We start from the raw sequence: 15,613 nt of genomic DNA, 5'->3' as shown, positions 1-15,613 counted from the left end.
GCCACATCCCTGAAGTGCGGGGCCGATGCCAGGCGCAGGTGGAACTCTATTGCAACGGAAGTCGCTGCTGGAGATGAGGTTTAAGCGGCAGATCTCCGTGTGCAGGAGCTTTGGCTTGGCTCCCTGGGGGATCCCTGCCCCTGCGTTGCAGAGCGCCAAGTCCAACAACCGGATAGAACGACTTGCCCTTTCCAGTCACTGCAGCATCTGAAGTTTATCATAACGACTCTGTTTGGTTCTTCCCCCCCATTTTCTTCCTGGTTACTGCTCCTCTCGTCTGTCCCAGGCGGCCTTGCATGAAGCAAGTTTTGCCTTTATGATGCAATACGTGGGACCAGGTGAGGCCCTGACTCCTCTGATCACTTAAGCAATGGGCAACAGCAGCTTCTGTTCTTATTGATAGCATGCAGGTGCTAGTAAATACCAACCTCGAGGGTATTCTCGGTAAACACATAGCCATCCCCAACGCCTCGCGCACACACATGCTCGCTTTAACCGACACTGAACTCACACCTCACAAACAAATTATTTAACTACTCTATTCCCCCAGGAATACAGTGATCATTTCAAATGCAGCTCCCTGCTCATCTCTCACATACACGCAACGGCCTGATAGGTTAAATGCTGCCATTTAATTACAGTAATGGAAGCTGCTATTTTTTGGTTCCCCTGAATACCTCTTCTCTCTCGCTCTTTTTAAACACACTCAGCGAGTCATCTTTTAAACATGTATTTTATATTTCAGGGTTTAACAGCTGCATGCTCCTGGTTACTCTGAGAGGGAGCAAAGAGATTTTTCTCTTAGTGCATGAAAAACTGGCCTTTTAAATGCCACCAAAAAGGAAAAATGAAGCAAAAAAAGGGGAAAATGCCAAACAAGACAGAGAAAGCCTGTCCTTTCCTCTACTCAGATGAATCAATGTCGACTGTGCTGAATAAAATTAGTGACCAAACAGCGCTGTAAATAAAATATGTGAGAAAACAGTCCGAGTAATTTTGCTGAAGGTGCTTACAGAGATCAGCATGTCCCACGGAGCATACTATGGCAGCTTACGCACAGGGCTGAGCGCCAGGAACTCCTCAGGTCTAACTAGACCTTTGGTACATTGACTTGCTCTCAGCTGCCCTGCCTCAGTTTCCCCATTGGTAAAATAGGGATATGTCTCATCTCCCAGCAGTGGCCTATGGATTAGTGTTTGCAAAGTGCCTGGAAAAGTAAAAGGTCTCCCCAGCGGGAAAAAAAAGATTTGAGGGGAACACACAAAGGAGACAATACTGATTTCCCTCCACACCAGGCATCATAAGAATTAGTTAGTTTACATTGGTAGAGTGCTTCAAACATGTAAATGGCTAAAGTGCAGGGTAAAGTGTATTAACTGCCGGGGCATACTGCAATGCACATCTCTTGCAGGACCAAAGGAAGAGGGCTGCAGGCACCCCAGGAAGGGGTCATTATGAATCATCAATATTGAGGGAATATCATTATATATGGGCCCTGCAACAATTAGCTGTGGGGCTTATATTTTTCAGTGTATGGCAACTGAAAGAGCCTTGGAGCAAAGCTCAAGTCAAAATCGATTCTTCACACCTCAACATTCCTAGAAAAGACCTGACCTACTCCCAGCCTAATCTTTAGCTCTTCTCTACATGTGCAAAGCTGCCATGGCCGTGCAAGATGCCGGTATTTTATTTACTCGGTGGCCCCCAAACCACGATGAAACGTCCCAGCTCTCAGCGCAGAGACACAGCCGAGGGAGTCTGTCTACTGCTGTCTCTGGCCCCATAGGATGGCAACTTAAAGGTGAGGCAGGGCAGCAGAGACAAAGACAAATTTAATTTTGTTTATCACCATAAAAAGGGACATTTCCACATGGACATCAAGGACATGAATATCGTGTGTAGGCAGGGGTGGGGGGGGGGGAATTATAAACGCATTTTTGGCGAAATTCAATAAAGCTGATTCCACTGCATAAGGTCAGCAATTTACTTTTAAAAAATGATATGATTGCAACTTTTAATATAACCCATGTATTTGCTGCAAGATGCTCTGGAAGATTGTGTAATGTAACCATCCGACCTCTCCACAGGAGCAGAGATCACCCCATTTACCCTTTATTGTCTTGATAAGAGCAGTGCACATTTGCACAGTAAGACAAAGTCAACAGCTTTTACTTAAGAGAGCCTCAGATTTCACGGGGAATGAATTCTCTTCTCTCCTCCTAGGGGAGTGGGGTCTCCCCTGGGCTAGGCTCCATCAGGAAGAGCAGAAAAGAACAAACACTAGACTAAATTCCACCTTTCTCCAAGAAGAGGGCACCCCCCCCTCCAATTTTAAGTCAGGGAGAGTGTTGGGGAGCAGAAAAGAGGATCATTATTGGAACAACACATGGTATGCCCTAGATTACAGACCCTGCTTTGTTCCCCAGGGGAGAAAGAGATCCCTCCAGAATTGGTTTGTTCATGGATTGCACTGGGGACCGAATTTCCTTTCTGGCCAAGGAGGAGCGTGAGAAAACCCTGGACTGGATGGCCGAGTGAACTCCTCCTTCCATCCCAAAACATTTTATGTAAGTGCACGCAGATCTCTCTGCCTGTCTGAAGGTGAAGCTTGCTTCAAAAGGTCAGAGCTCCAGGGCTGGATTAGGATTGCACGCAATCTGCCTGAGCCGTGGCAGTCTGACATTCTAAAGTTTGCTAACTCCCCCTCCCTTACCCAGCTGACAGAGGTAAATCCTCCGTCTCTGCAAGTGTTGTTTTCACTGCACTGAATAACTCACATTTTTTTTACATCACATGTTGCAGCATAAGCCCTCGTGTAGTGATCTGCAACCTGAAGAGCTCAAAGCAGTTTACAAACTAGAATGAATTAAACCTCCGCATGCCTGTACGGTGGAAGTAATCATCGCTGCCCCCATTCTTTTAATGGACATATTGAGACCCAGAGACCTTAAGTTACTTGGCCCAGGAATCAATGCCAGAGACAATACTAGGTCCTAAGTTTTAACCACAAGGCCTATCTTCTTCTTCTATATTCTCTCACTCAAAGATATCTACAGCTGTTTGCTAAAATTACAAGTAAAAAATGAACTTTTCTAAGCGTCCCTGCTGTAATCTCAACCCAGGGTCTGAAAATCTGTGTTCTTCTCACCATCATCAACAGTAAAGATCCAAGGCTCAGAATTTAGCCAACGATTTTAACACTGGTACATGATCCAGCATAGACTTCAGTTCCTTCTGCCATAGTGGTGTTGGCTCTGCAGGGCTACCAGGAACAGAAACCCAATTCTGGCAGTACACAAAGCAAATATGGCTCAAAACACACCCAGAGGGAGCAACATGAACTAATTTTACAAAGTCAGTTTAAACTGCTCTTTTCCATTACACAGTTACAGACAGACGGCCAAAGTGAAAGTCACTGTTAAAGCAGTGACATACCAGTTATTTGTTCAAATAAAGCTTCCAGCTGATGTTCTGGAGCACAGAAAACTTTCTGGGCACTGGGTAAGTCTGCTCCTATGTGCTAGGAATTTGCAAGCTATGATAACACAGCAAAGGTGTTGACGGATGCTACCACTGAAATCCCCGTGAATTTCCTGCAGGCTGGGAGAAGTGGGAGTTGTGGCTGACTGTTCGCTCAATGTACTGTAAATGAATCAGCGCTCTTGTTCTGCCGAGTGCATATCTAAATGGTTCAAGAGTGTTGTAGAGTGAGGCTGAAGTAAGCGAGAGAGGCTATTACCACTAATGTGACTTGTACCCTCTGTTATGGAACAAATAAAATGCGCATTTAGAGGTTGTCAAATTTGAGAGCGTCTCTCCCTCAGTGCAGGCTTTGCAACATCATTAAAACATCAAACGGGTGCCTCTCGTGGTGCACTTTCCGGAGCTTTCACACAGAAAACAGGAGAAAAGTCATTGCGAGTTTCATCTTTTCAACGTGAAACTGCGGAGCACTTATTAAACCCCACTGGACACGTTACTTTGCAGGACATACCTTCAAAGATGGAAGGCCCCAAAGTTTGCCTTGCCTTGTTAATTCTATCTTTTTAGAGATCCAAGTGGAGCTTTATCTCCACTCTTCAGCAAATACAACAATGCAACACCAAGCCAGCAGTTCCCAGCAGCCTTGCACACATCAAATGGTATGATGCCCCTGGAAATTCCCCAGCAAAAACCAACAACTGTGTACTCAGGTAATTGCGGGCAGAACTTTTGCAAAAGCAGCACCGCCGTTTTAAGTAAAGTGTGTTGAAAATTGTGCAATTCAACAGGTTTTCATGCTGGAAAATGCTGATCTGACAAAACCTCAACATATTGCAGAAATTTATTGATTTTGTTGAAATCTGACAGCAAATTATCTACACGTTTTATTTTGATGTTTAAATTATGGTATTATTTTACCTGCATCAAATATATAAAAAAGGCTAAATGAAAGTGTAGCAAACTTGTCAAAATACTGTATTCTGACAGGTTAAAATGACATAATGTGAAATTTCAGAGAAAGAAGAGTCAGAAATTGAACTCTTCATCCCAATTCAGGACAAATATCCAATTTCAACATTTCACTAGCTCCCCCGAGATGGAAATTAATTGTACCCCAGCTCGTGTGAAGCTTCTATGGGGTTATAAAAATGTTTTTTAATTATGTAACATACCTGGATCAAAGTACTATTTTAAAATGAGCAAATCATCTATAAGTGAGTAGGATTTCAAAACGCAAGCCCATGTGCACATACCTACACACACACACAGATCATTTCTAAAATCTCTTGACCTGCACTAAATATTAAGAAAGTGTTGTCATGCTTCCCAATCCCACACAAAATTTCACCCTTGCTGTTTCTCACTATAAACAGTGGCTGGCTGATTTCACAATTAATGGCATTTATGCTATGCAAAGCCTATGTCACCAGCGAAAAGATGATTGCTTGTAGTAATCGAGAACTATCACCTTTCTTGGACTTCAGCATCACATAACTGGCAAAGCTAGGAATTGCATTATAGAGTGCTTTTTGCATTCCCTTGAATCACCATGCACATAGCCACCAGAGGCAAGAAGTGAACCGCTTTCTCCAGCTGTATGCAACTCCAGTGTCCTGCCCCAACCTTACTTCCACATCCTGAAGAAAGGGTTAAGGAAGGATTATCTCTATCAAAGAGCTTTCTTTTGAAAGAGCCCAGCAGACCTGACCAACAGGAACAGCCCCTGACCAACTCCTAAGCACACCTCAGTGGCTGACTGTTTGGGGAAGTTTTGTTGGCACTGCTGCTGCAGGTTTCCTCGTGGCATGGAAGAGTTGGTGCAGAAATCCGTCGAGTTCATGACAAGTTCAGATAACACAAGCAGTAGGAAAATTGATGGGGGAAGGAGCCAGCGTGATGAATAGGCTGGCACAGAACAGCAGGTGACGGATATGCACATGCGAGACTGTCAGGATAGGAAGACATCCCTTCATAGCAGATGGATGGAGATTCTCAATCACTCTCAGGAAAAAAAAATTAAACTAATGCAGAATCCAGAGCTGTGGTCCTAATCTCCAGTCCATGAGTGCATTTGTACTTCTGGGTCAGGAGCAACCTGCATGGGAAATCTTATCTGTAAGTGCAGAAAACTATCGGTATTGGGCAAACATTAGCAGAGTGGATGCCAGAAGTGGATGCAACAACAGATACCCTTGATTGAGTCAGGACCGGGTGTAAGTTTGCTAGTGCTAAAAAGGGCTCACTCTCTCCGTCTTCATTCTAGGAGTTCCAAATCAGTTCCAGAGAACCCATCGTATCGCATGTGATAAGCACAGATGTGTTGCTTCAGTATTTGGTTGGGAGATCCCTAAACAATGTCCTGGTACTGCAAGGAAAGGTTTGAAGCCTTCTTTCCCTGGACCCAAGTAAAACAGATAGGGGAACATTGGTCTGTCTTTCAGCATAGACATAAAGCAGAGGCCTTGATTATTTGTGGTAATTAAAGATCCCATGGTGCTTTTCAAAATCTTTGCAAACTTTCAACTCTAGTAACCACATGCTCCTTCCCCAGATCTCATCTTGCAAGATCACTCAGATGCAGTAATCCGTATTTCCTGTCCTAAAACCCTTGCAGTGGGGTTGAACAGCTGCTGCCTTGCTTCTCAGAGGTGGCTGCATCTCAATGGTAGGCAAAGCGGCCTTCACAAAACACTTTTGTGCCCATGAACAGAGCAATGAGAAGTGTAATCAGCTGCTGGGTATAACGTGCTCCAAGCTCCTTTGATGAAAGGCATTATGGAAATGCACAAAATTATTCTGTAAATATTCTGCTTCTACAGGAAAGTGCCAGCTAACTTCCTCTCAGCACACACTATTTTATGTCTGTTTAAAAAGTCTTCCTCTTACCATGCTCGTTCCTGCAGTGTTTGAGCACCTGCTACAAACTTCCATCTCACGCTTTGGGGACCATCCTGGTTCTTACCATGTCATTCAGCATTTCCCTTTCATCCTGCACTGATGCCATTTGCTCTGGCTGCACTGTCTTGCCTAATCCACTGAGTATTTTCATGTAATGGTAAAACAAACATTTACTGCCAACAGTCGAATTCTTAGCCTTGGCCTCCGGCTCTGCATCTCTTTTTATGTGCATGCACTTGATGAGATCTGCATGGACAGTTACACTTACTAGACAGGCAACCAGTTATCCAATCTGCACGTGCAAATGGGGGAAAATCCCTGTTAGCCCAGTGATCTGCACACACAAAAGTAAAGCTTGGCTCAAAAAAAAATCAAATTGTAAATGCCTTGTAGTTCCAATTCTTTCCCATCTTCTAAATCGATATCCCGCCAACAAGTCAGCACAGAATGACAAAATGCCCAACGTGCCCCAAGTATTACTGGTACCTCTGACCCCATCTCCATATCCCTGAGTCAAAGTGGGTGGGTCTTCAGAAACAGGAAGGGAGAACTACAGCGATCCTGTTGAGATGGGTGGGTTTCGACAGCGCATGTAGCTAACTGGGTCTTTTGCATGAGCTGTCACTGGACTCTGCTGCCTTGTGCTGTGCTTTGCGCTCAAGGAAAAGCTTTGTAAAAAAAACTGTTCAAGCTTCACTGAGACATGTTAAAGAATTAATTACAAAGTAAAGCTGAAGGAGAAAATTAATTTTAGAAACATAAGAGGTTACTTTTCTTTTCCTCCCTTTTCTGGAGGTGGGGGAGGAAAAGGCCGTTATTTTCATTCTCATCCTGGGGGCAGAAGCTGGGAGCTGTCCAGTCGATAACCTGGCCATCAGAACAAGGTTTGTAATTAAAAGGTCAGTGACCTGGAAAGCTAGGGCCTCACTCTCAGGGCTTCTCAGTAATGACGGAGCTATTAAATTAAGACTGTTATGAAATCAATGCTAAAAAAGCTTTCATGGTAACGAGATTCCATTCAAGGACATGCAAACTGCCTCATGAAATGGACTTAAATTATAAAAAAGAAAAGTAATAAAAGAGAGTTAAATTGAAATCTGCGGAAGAATTCACTCTCCTTAAAATCCTCCGACACTAGGCAGTGCTCCTCAAGGTGATCCACTTGGGTTTCTGCAATGGATTGTGTTTGGCAAAGAGATGGTTTAGCTGCTGGTGGGGGTTCAACTTCCAGGAATACAGGTGATTAGAAGAGGAACAGAAAGGAGTCAATTTTCTACAGGCGACTCCTGGAATCAAGACATTTGTTTCCTGGGAAGCACATATGCTTGGCCCTGGACTGCATTAGAGCATTTAAAGCAGAACAAATTACTCGTCGCCGCTTTACAAGCGCCTCTAGAGTTCTCAACCTCCAGTTGCCTTCTAAGCTGACAACCACCCTCCAAATCTCTACCTTGCTGCTGTCATCGTGACTTGAATGACACTGCAAAAAGCTGTGTAGGACCACAGGGAAAGCTTCTGCATTAACTTGATTGCTATGAGCCAAGGTAATGAAACAGATTAATAGACCCAACATTTAAAAGGGCAACACCTTCTCTGACCTCCCACTCACCCGCCAAAGAGGAGCTTGACTCCGCTTGTAGGCAGGTTGTCCGTTGTGTTATGAAAACATCACCCGTCAACGTAAGAAGTCTTCTGAAGAGAGTTGCTGACTCTCCAGCTTTCCAGATTGACTAGTCTCCCCAGTGGAAACAGGAACCATAGTTTATCTACTTGAGATGCCCACTGCCATTACACTGGAACCTCTCCCAATCAGTAACGCATTTCTCCCAAATTCTTCTCAGTCGAGAAGTCTTTCCACCTTCGTGTTTCAGACAGATAAGTGACCTATCCAAGGTCACAAGGGAAGCTTGTGGCAGAACAGGGATTTGAATTCACGTCTCTCATGTTCCAGGCTAGTACTTTAGCGGGTGAAGCTTCCCACTACTAGTGCCCCTGCTCCCATTCCCTCCCTAGTTGGAAACTACAGATTCAGAGAGCACAGCATTAAGTCACGCGAGCTACTAGATGGGTAGCAGAGCAGCACAGGACAGCCGAGGCTAACGACAGCTAACAGCAGACATCTCTACACGGGTTGAAGCCCCCACATGCTGTCTAACTTCTCCCAAGGTGCCGCTGGGTCTCTGTGGCGTTTCATCAACAGAATCAGATAGTTGAACAAAAAAAGAAAAAAAACAACCTTTTTTATTTCTTACAGATATTCTGAAGGGAAACAGCTGTTTTCCCCCTTCATCTGAAGAAGATCATGATAAAAAAAAGGACGAAATGTCATAAATTACACAAAATGCCAGTGTAAGCTTCAAAGAAAATGATAAACGATTCTAATAACTTCATGTTTCTCATTAATGCCTCTGTATTTGGGAGTTTAGAAGTGCTCGAGACAACAGAGAAATCTCATCCAACTTCTGAAAGACCTTCCGCGTCCCTCCTATTGTCAACCTCACATCCCACATGCCTAAAATATCAGACCACCAAATTCTTACCCGACCAGCAACAGGGAAAGCCTGCCCTGAATCCCACCGCTGCTGTTTCACAAGGCAACAAACACAATCCAGCTGATGATCCTAAACTAACCTTCATTTCCCACTGAACTGACATGCACTACAGGGACCTCAATTTCTATATTAAATATTAAATAATATTAAAAGAGAAACAAAATTGGATTTGTCTTTTCAGGAAAGAGATGTTTATTAAAGGGAAAAAAAAAAAGAGGTAAGATTATAATTCAAAGCAAGGCATCACTGCAAGTCCCAGAAGTGAAATTTCCTGGGCAAAGCTGAGACTGCAGTGGTGGGAGCTCCCACACAGCCAATATTTTAGTTCCATTCCCCATAGGCTTTCCTGCTGGAAGAGACTGACTGGAGGAGCTGAAAGCTTCCCCATGGGTAGAACATCGCCCCTTGGCTTACGGCTGTCACAGACAGTCAGTGGTCCTCACCTACTCTCTACAGTGACTTCTCCCAGAAGAAGCTGGGACCAAAGAAACCGTTAACCCCCCGCAGAGAGGATGTATACACAAAGGGAATGCTGCCTATAGACAGCTAGTTCTGGTACCACCTCTGTCACTGCCAGGCTCATGTTCAACAGCATAACCACCTAAGAACTGCGGACATATGCCTCTCACATCGTTGACTCTGTGTCTGTAAAACTCTTTGAAATCTTTACCGAAAGATGCTGTAGACTTGCAGAACAATTACAAATAAATACAATATGCAGAACTTCTTCAGAGGCCTGGAGAAGATTCAGAGCTCCTGGTGGCATCTGGGTTACTGAGATTCAGGGAAGATAATGGACTGCTCCTTGGAGGGCCAATGGGAAGATCTCAGGGTCCAAATGAGATTGGAAACTGAATCCTATAGTTTCTTCTTCCTAAGCCCAGGACTGAAGCGACTACAACATCTAGGGGCGGGAAAGAATTACACCTGTTCCTTAGGGCATAAAGGGAGACTGCACATGTGCAACTTTTGCTATGGAGCACTGGCCAGAGGTGAGATATGATCAGGTGGTCAATCGCATGTAGTCACGCTCCCAGCGATTGCTGCAGACAGGCGTTGCTAGACCCCACTCTTCCCTGTTTCTTAATTCTCAGTTTCTAGATGAGCAATTAGTGCAAAGGGGAGGGGGGAAATTAACAAAAAGGAACAAACACTTCTACCAAACAGTTTCTGCTCTTCGGTAATTATTAGCCAAGTAATTCATACGAAGTATTAGTCGGGCCACAGTGTCTCTCTGCTTCCCTCTCCCTACCCCTCCTCTTCTCCCAGTCAGGGATTTATTAAAATTAAACAGATTAGATGGAGCTCCTGATACTAAAAACTGCTCAGCGAAGCCTGCGGTGGGGAAGTGCAGAGCAAACACCAGAGACATTTGTCTCTAAATTGCTCTAAATACCTTCTGCAAATGAAATTCTAACCCAGCTGCGTTGAGAGAGAAAATGAGGAATAACTGGTCATTGTCAGCAGAGAAGATCAGGCGGTTATAATATTGCACGATATACTAGGGACTAAGGATCTCTCGGCAACAATAGATTTTGTATCAGGTTACCCCGGGTAATCAGCACAGCTTTTAGGCTCAGCTTTCCCCTGCTTCATTGCTTCGATGATAGAGTTGAAATCCCCAAGCTTTTATGATTAATTACTCCCCGTAGGTCCACATATTTCAAGGAAAAACTCATGGAGCAGAGCAGCCAACAAGCTCCAAATTTTAATGCCATCCTGATGGCAAGCGAGGGTAAAAACAATGAACCCAGCAGAATTATCCCTCTATGTTGGGATGCTCTGGGGTCAGCTAGCATCAGGACCACGTTCCAACTGATGTACCTGCAAAGCACTGTTTCTGGTGGGCTTGTTCAAACACAATCCCTCCCATTACACTCTTGCCGCTTTCAGGTCCAAGAAGAGCAGTGTGGTGCTTGTAAATGAACAATCTATCTTGTGCCTTCAGATCTCAGGGATTTCACTAAATGATTCATATCTCCAACCCTGACAATATTTCAGGGGTTCCTTACTTTCCACAGCTCAAGATCTACAGCCACAGAATTCAAAGAACACTGCTGAATTTGTAATGTTAATATAAAAATGGGTCTTCACCCCCTCCCAAGTATGAAGTTTGCAATTCTACCCCCCCAGCCACCATCATTCAAACTACCTTTTCTGTTCTGTAGAGCATTACATTCAATCCAGGGCAAGACCTGCCTTTATTATCATTTACTTCAGCGCATACGTGGCATGGAATGATCTCGGATGGGCAGTCTGAACTGGAGTGAACTTCACCTGAAAGACACTAATGAGTAGCTAAGTTGCTGGCTTAAAACTTGAAGCCAAAGGAGAACCCCTGAGTTAGCTCCTTTATAAACAAACAGAAGGGAAAAACCTGTTATCAAGCTGTCACCAAAGCATAGTCCATCTGCCTGAGAAATATTGGATTTGTCAGGATCCGTTCTATCCCTGCTATCAAAATCCAGTCGCAGTTTGCCATTTCAGCCTGAAAATCAGGACCCCAAGACTGACCTTAACTTGACCTTGTTTACTCTACCAGGTCCCTGTCCTTCACTCCTCTCCCCGACTCTTCTTTGGAAGCAGCTGACCTTTTAACCTGCAGCTGGTCATTCGAAAGCCAATGACATTAAGGAGGTAGAATTGACCAACTAGCCTGTAACTCTAAACCGCCCTCACTTCTGAGGGCCTAAGTTGACAGTTAACCCTAAGATTCCCCAATATGCCTTCTATACATCATTCTACAATGCCACATCTGGGGCCAATATCACCTCTGACCTGCAGGGAGGAAAGTCAAGCTGCATTGCTCAGACTCCCCATAATTTCTCTCATACAGGAGATACCTAATTTTCCACCGCAGTATCTTCTGGCCCACACCCCGACTCTAACTCTTGCCAAGAAGAGAGAATGAAATTGATGCCTCCATACCTTTCTTCTTAAGAAATGCTCTTCTGGTTGTCAGCGGACTCTGGCGGACCCGGGAGTTTTGTAGAAATTTCACTGCTGTTGCGATCTGATTGGGGTGAGGGGATTGGAGAAACAGAAGAGAGACAAGCTCTGAGTCAGGAACATGTAAAATCCTAATTCTAAACAACACACCCTGAACTAGAGCATCAAGCTATCAAATCCTGTACAAGATGCAGATGGGCTTCAGACAAAAGCTGATCCAACCTTGGGAAATGTTTGTATCTGCAACTCCAGCTTGGAGAGAATGGTACAGATATTTCAACTAAGAAAAATTTCTCCCCAAACCTCTTTTCCCAGAGGAAACCCTGTTTAGCTACGAGCAGAGTCTCTATTTGGATGCTCAGAGGTGACCAAGAATCAGGTTGTGCCATCCTTAGCTACGTGGACAAGCACAATCAGGAGTGATGAGGCACAGCACTGAGGCATAACAGGTGGTTTGCAGCAGTTGAGATTGTTGCAGGGTGTTAGGAAAAAATTCAAGGGTCTATTGCAAGTAAGAGGACAACCAGCAGTCCTCCATGCCAAGATGTAGTCTACTTGTCTAGAGCTATCTGAGCACAAGAAAGGCAGATGACTTTTGATGTTTTAACCTTTGCCTAACCCAACGTCTCTGTTTGAATTCTAAGGGGCTGCTGCCATTTCTTCCACTGTGGTACCTACTGCAGGCAATAGGCAAGACTCTCTTGTCATTTGTAGGTAGGAGGTTATTTTCCACATCCCCAGTCACAATACCCTACCAAAGGCACCAAAAATTTTTAGTTTTAATTTCCAGCAATTTACCTATACAAATGCATGTCAGCTTTAAGCTTCACTGTGGTGGACTGCACATGAAACTCTGAACTAAGGAATATAATTTCACCGACGTGCTCTAGAACAGGGATATCAAACTCATCTGCCTTCCCAGACCGAGGATACGGAGGGGCATGGAGCTGGTCCATGGGCCAAATCAGACCTATAGACCACCCCCGCACGCTGGAGCCAGTGCAGAGGTGGTCTGGCACAGGAGCCACGTGCAGCACGCACCCCAAACTGGCCCTGTACCAAGCATGAAGTGCATGCCCCAGACCAATCCAAGACACACAACAAGGACTGCAGGTTTGATGATAGGGTTCTGTGGGCCAGATCCAGCCTGTTGACTGTATCTTTGACACGTCAGAAGAGGAACTTTGAGGCAACTTAGGACTCAGGACCCATACAGCCCTACAGAGTGAAAGAGCTGGAATGATGCTGACTGGCACACACAACAGTTGCATTCTCTTAAAGTGAGTTTAGTGCCAGCAAGAGGTACTCTCTATCCACAGAGAGGTAACAGGACAAAGTCCTGCAGATACTCTTGTCCTCCTCTCTTCCTTGAGGAATCAGCTTTAAGGATGACAGAGTTCACTTCCCATGGCCCGTTTGGTCCCTGGTTTTCTAAACGGGATTATAAACAAGGAGGCCTATTTGTGACTGATAACTGTAATGGTCCTGCTGGTGAAGTGGGCAGAGCTGAGGCCACCAACTCCTTTCACACAGTCTGCCGAGCACAGTAACTTCGGGTCCATGCCACTCCGGACTAAATTTAATCTAGGGACCACTTTCCATGTCCCATTATTAAATCCAAGCCATCCTGTTCCATACATGGTATCTCCTTCTGTGCTGGGGTAAACAGCTAATATGCTTTTATAAAAAGACAACTGCTTTGGATGGAGCACAGAGGAGAACAACCAGCCTGAAGCAAACAATACTTAGGAGATATACACATCTATATGAACAGGTGAGAGATCACTTCATTCCAGTTCAGTAGAAAATGGACCTCCATAAATAAGGGGGAGAAGGGTGTTTTTTTCCCCATCCCTGAAAGACGGCATCTGTATTCCCTGTAAGGTATGGTAGGTGTCAGAGGAGGAAAGAAAGGATTTGCAGGTCTCCTGGAGTTCAAGCTACAATGAAGCTTCTCGAGTTTAGATCTAAATAGGCTTTCAAAATGTTCCATGGTAAAAAGGGAAAAAAATAGAACGCACATATTGAAATGACCAAGTTCCACCTTGTTTTTGAATCCAGCCCCTGAAATATGCATTTCTGGTCAGAGAGCAAAGTTCTGATGGGTTTAATGGCACTTTCAATGTACTCAGTGCATTCCATCAATGTTGTGTTGGGGTTTTTTTTTTTTTTTAAATTGCATCTCTTATTTCTTTAAATACATTAATCAGGCTAGTGTAGGCAAAACGGATCCATTGGACAATGCAATAAACATGAATTATCATCTATCCAACACGCATAATGGCTTAAAAATACATAATAGCAGGTGTAGTTTAAATGATTAGTTATTACACCTGTGGTGGGTCTGATTCAATTGGGGAAAATCATCTTTAATAGGTTAAAAGGTTTAGATCACCAGGCTTCCCTTAAAGTGGCTGTAGAGAGGGTATGATGGAGTACGCTGTCATTACTAATTCATTTAAGAAAAACGTGGGGGATACAGCAAAGAACAGCATAAACGAGCGAATCCAATTTAAACATCAGGTAAAGCAGAAAACACCTTTTAAAAAAGCATGATAAATGAATTTGGAGGGGAGATGAAATTGACATATTTATTTTAACGGGAATTTGACAAAGTCCCGGCATACTTTCAAGTTGGGGGAAAATGAGCAGAGGTGGGTGGGTTGGTTTTTTTTTTTTTTGGTAAGTTTACATTCAATAATTTCCAGTCATAAAGTAATACAGCAGAATACCCCACATAAAGTACATTTTCATCTCATTTACATGCACTTGATCTGTCTCTTTGGAAATGCAGGCGATAGGCAAATCGCACATTTAAACGGTACTGACATCACTAAGCCGGATGCAGAAACATAAAGCGCACCAACTAATAACTTTAGGATAATGTGCTGAATAAGAAAAAATGCCCAAATAAGCAGACACATAGATGTGTGAACATATCAAAACACTTTCCTTTTTACAATAATTCCTTGTTTCTTTGGGAACTCTTGCAGGTTCCCTCCTGCATTCAGCAAACTAGTAACAGAGGCAAGTCGCATAAAAGGTTTGGAGACCTGAAAAATTCTATAAGGTCTAAGATTCATATATGAATGTTACCAATTTTTTTTTTAATCTGTAAGATATAATGCCGTACTTTTTTCTTGTGTCATTTTAAACAGACCCGTTTTAATGTTCTATTGATTGTCACTGTTTACTGGAACACACTTTTGTTTAGAAAAATGTAAACATTTCAAGATGATTCATTTAAAAAAAAATAAATCTCCCCTTCAAGGACTAAGTTGTTTAAGCTCTTTCCTGTATCATTCTTCTTCTCTTCCCCTAAAGGTCATAAATATAAAACAAAATAAAATGACCAGCCAGCAGCAAACTTTACAAAAAAAAAAACAAGTCCCCAAATTGTTAATTCCTTTTCACAGAGTCTCACGTTCCTTTAAATTTATGTCTGCCTCAAGAGCTCTCCCCACTTGTTCACCTGAAATATCTTTATTTGGGTAATACAGCTTCTTTATATAAACGACTTATGAAATCATTTTGGATAGGTCAGCGTGCCAATCTTTTAAAAAACAGCACGAGGATGTTCTATCTTCTAAGGATTCTCTTTGCACAAACAAGGGCGAATGCAGTCCTTTAAAAGACAAAAAAAAAAAAAAGCCCCACTTTGCAGTCCTGGGTATAGATGAAAAATCATGCAGCAAATATAATTCTGACTCAGCTGGTAACTTATTGTTCCA

The 15,613-nt window shown here is 43.5% G+C and overlaps 1 protein-coding gene across 1 annotated transcript in view; it reads right to left on the bottom strand.

Moving 5' to 3' along the window:
* The window catches only part of PEX14 (peroxisomal biogenesis factor 14), an 88,841-nt gene that overhangs the window by 33,509 nt on the left and 39,719 nt on the right, over positions 1 to 15,613 (bottom strand). Inside the window, exon 3 of the mRNA XM_090024488.1 lies at positions 11,862 to 11,946. Coding sequence (XP_089880614.1) covers positions 11,862 to 11,946 — 85 coding nt within the window. The remainder of the gene's footprint in view (positions 1 to 11,861; positions 11,947 to 15,613) is intronic.

This window comes from Crocodylus siamensis, chromosome 12 (genome assembly GCF_052110815.1).
Source record: "Crocodylus siamensis isolate JL-2025a chromosome 12, ASM5211081v1, whole genome shotgun sequence".
NCBI lineage: Eukaryota > Metazoa > Chordata > Crocodylia > Crocodylidae > Crocodylus > Crocodylus siamensis.
Note: the sequence above shows the minus strand (reverse complement) of the source record. Positions and strands in the feature narration are given on the sequence as shown.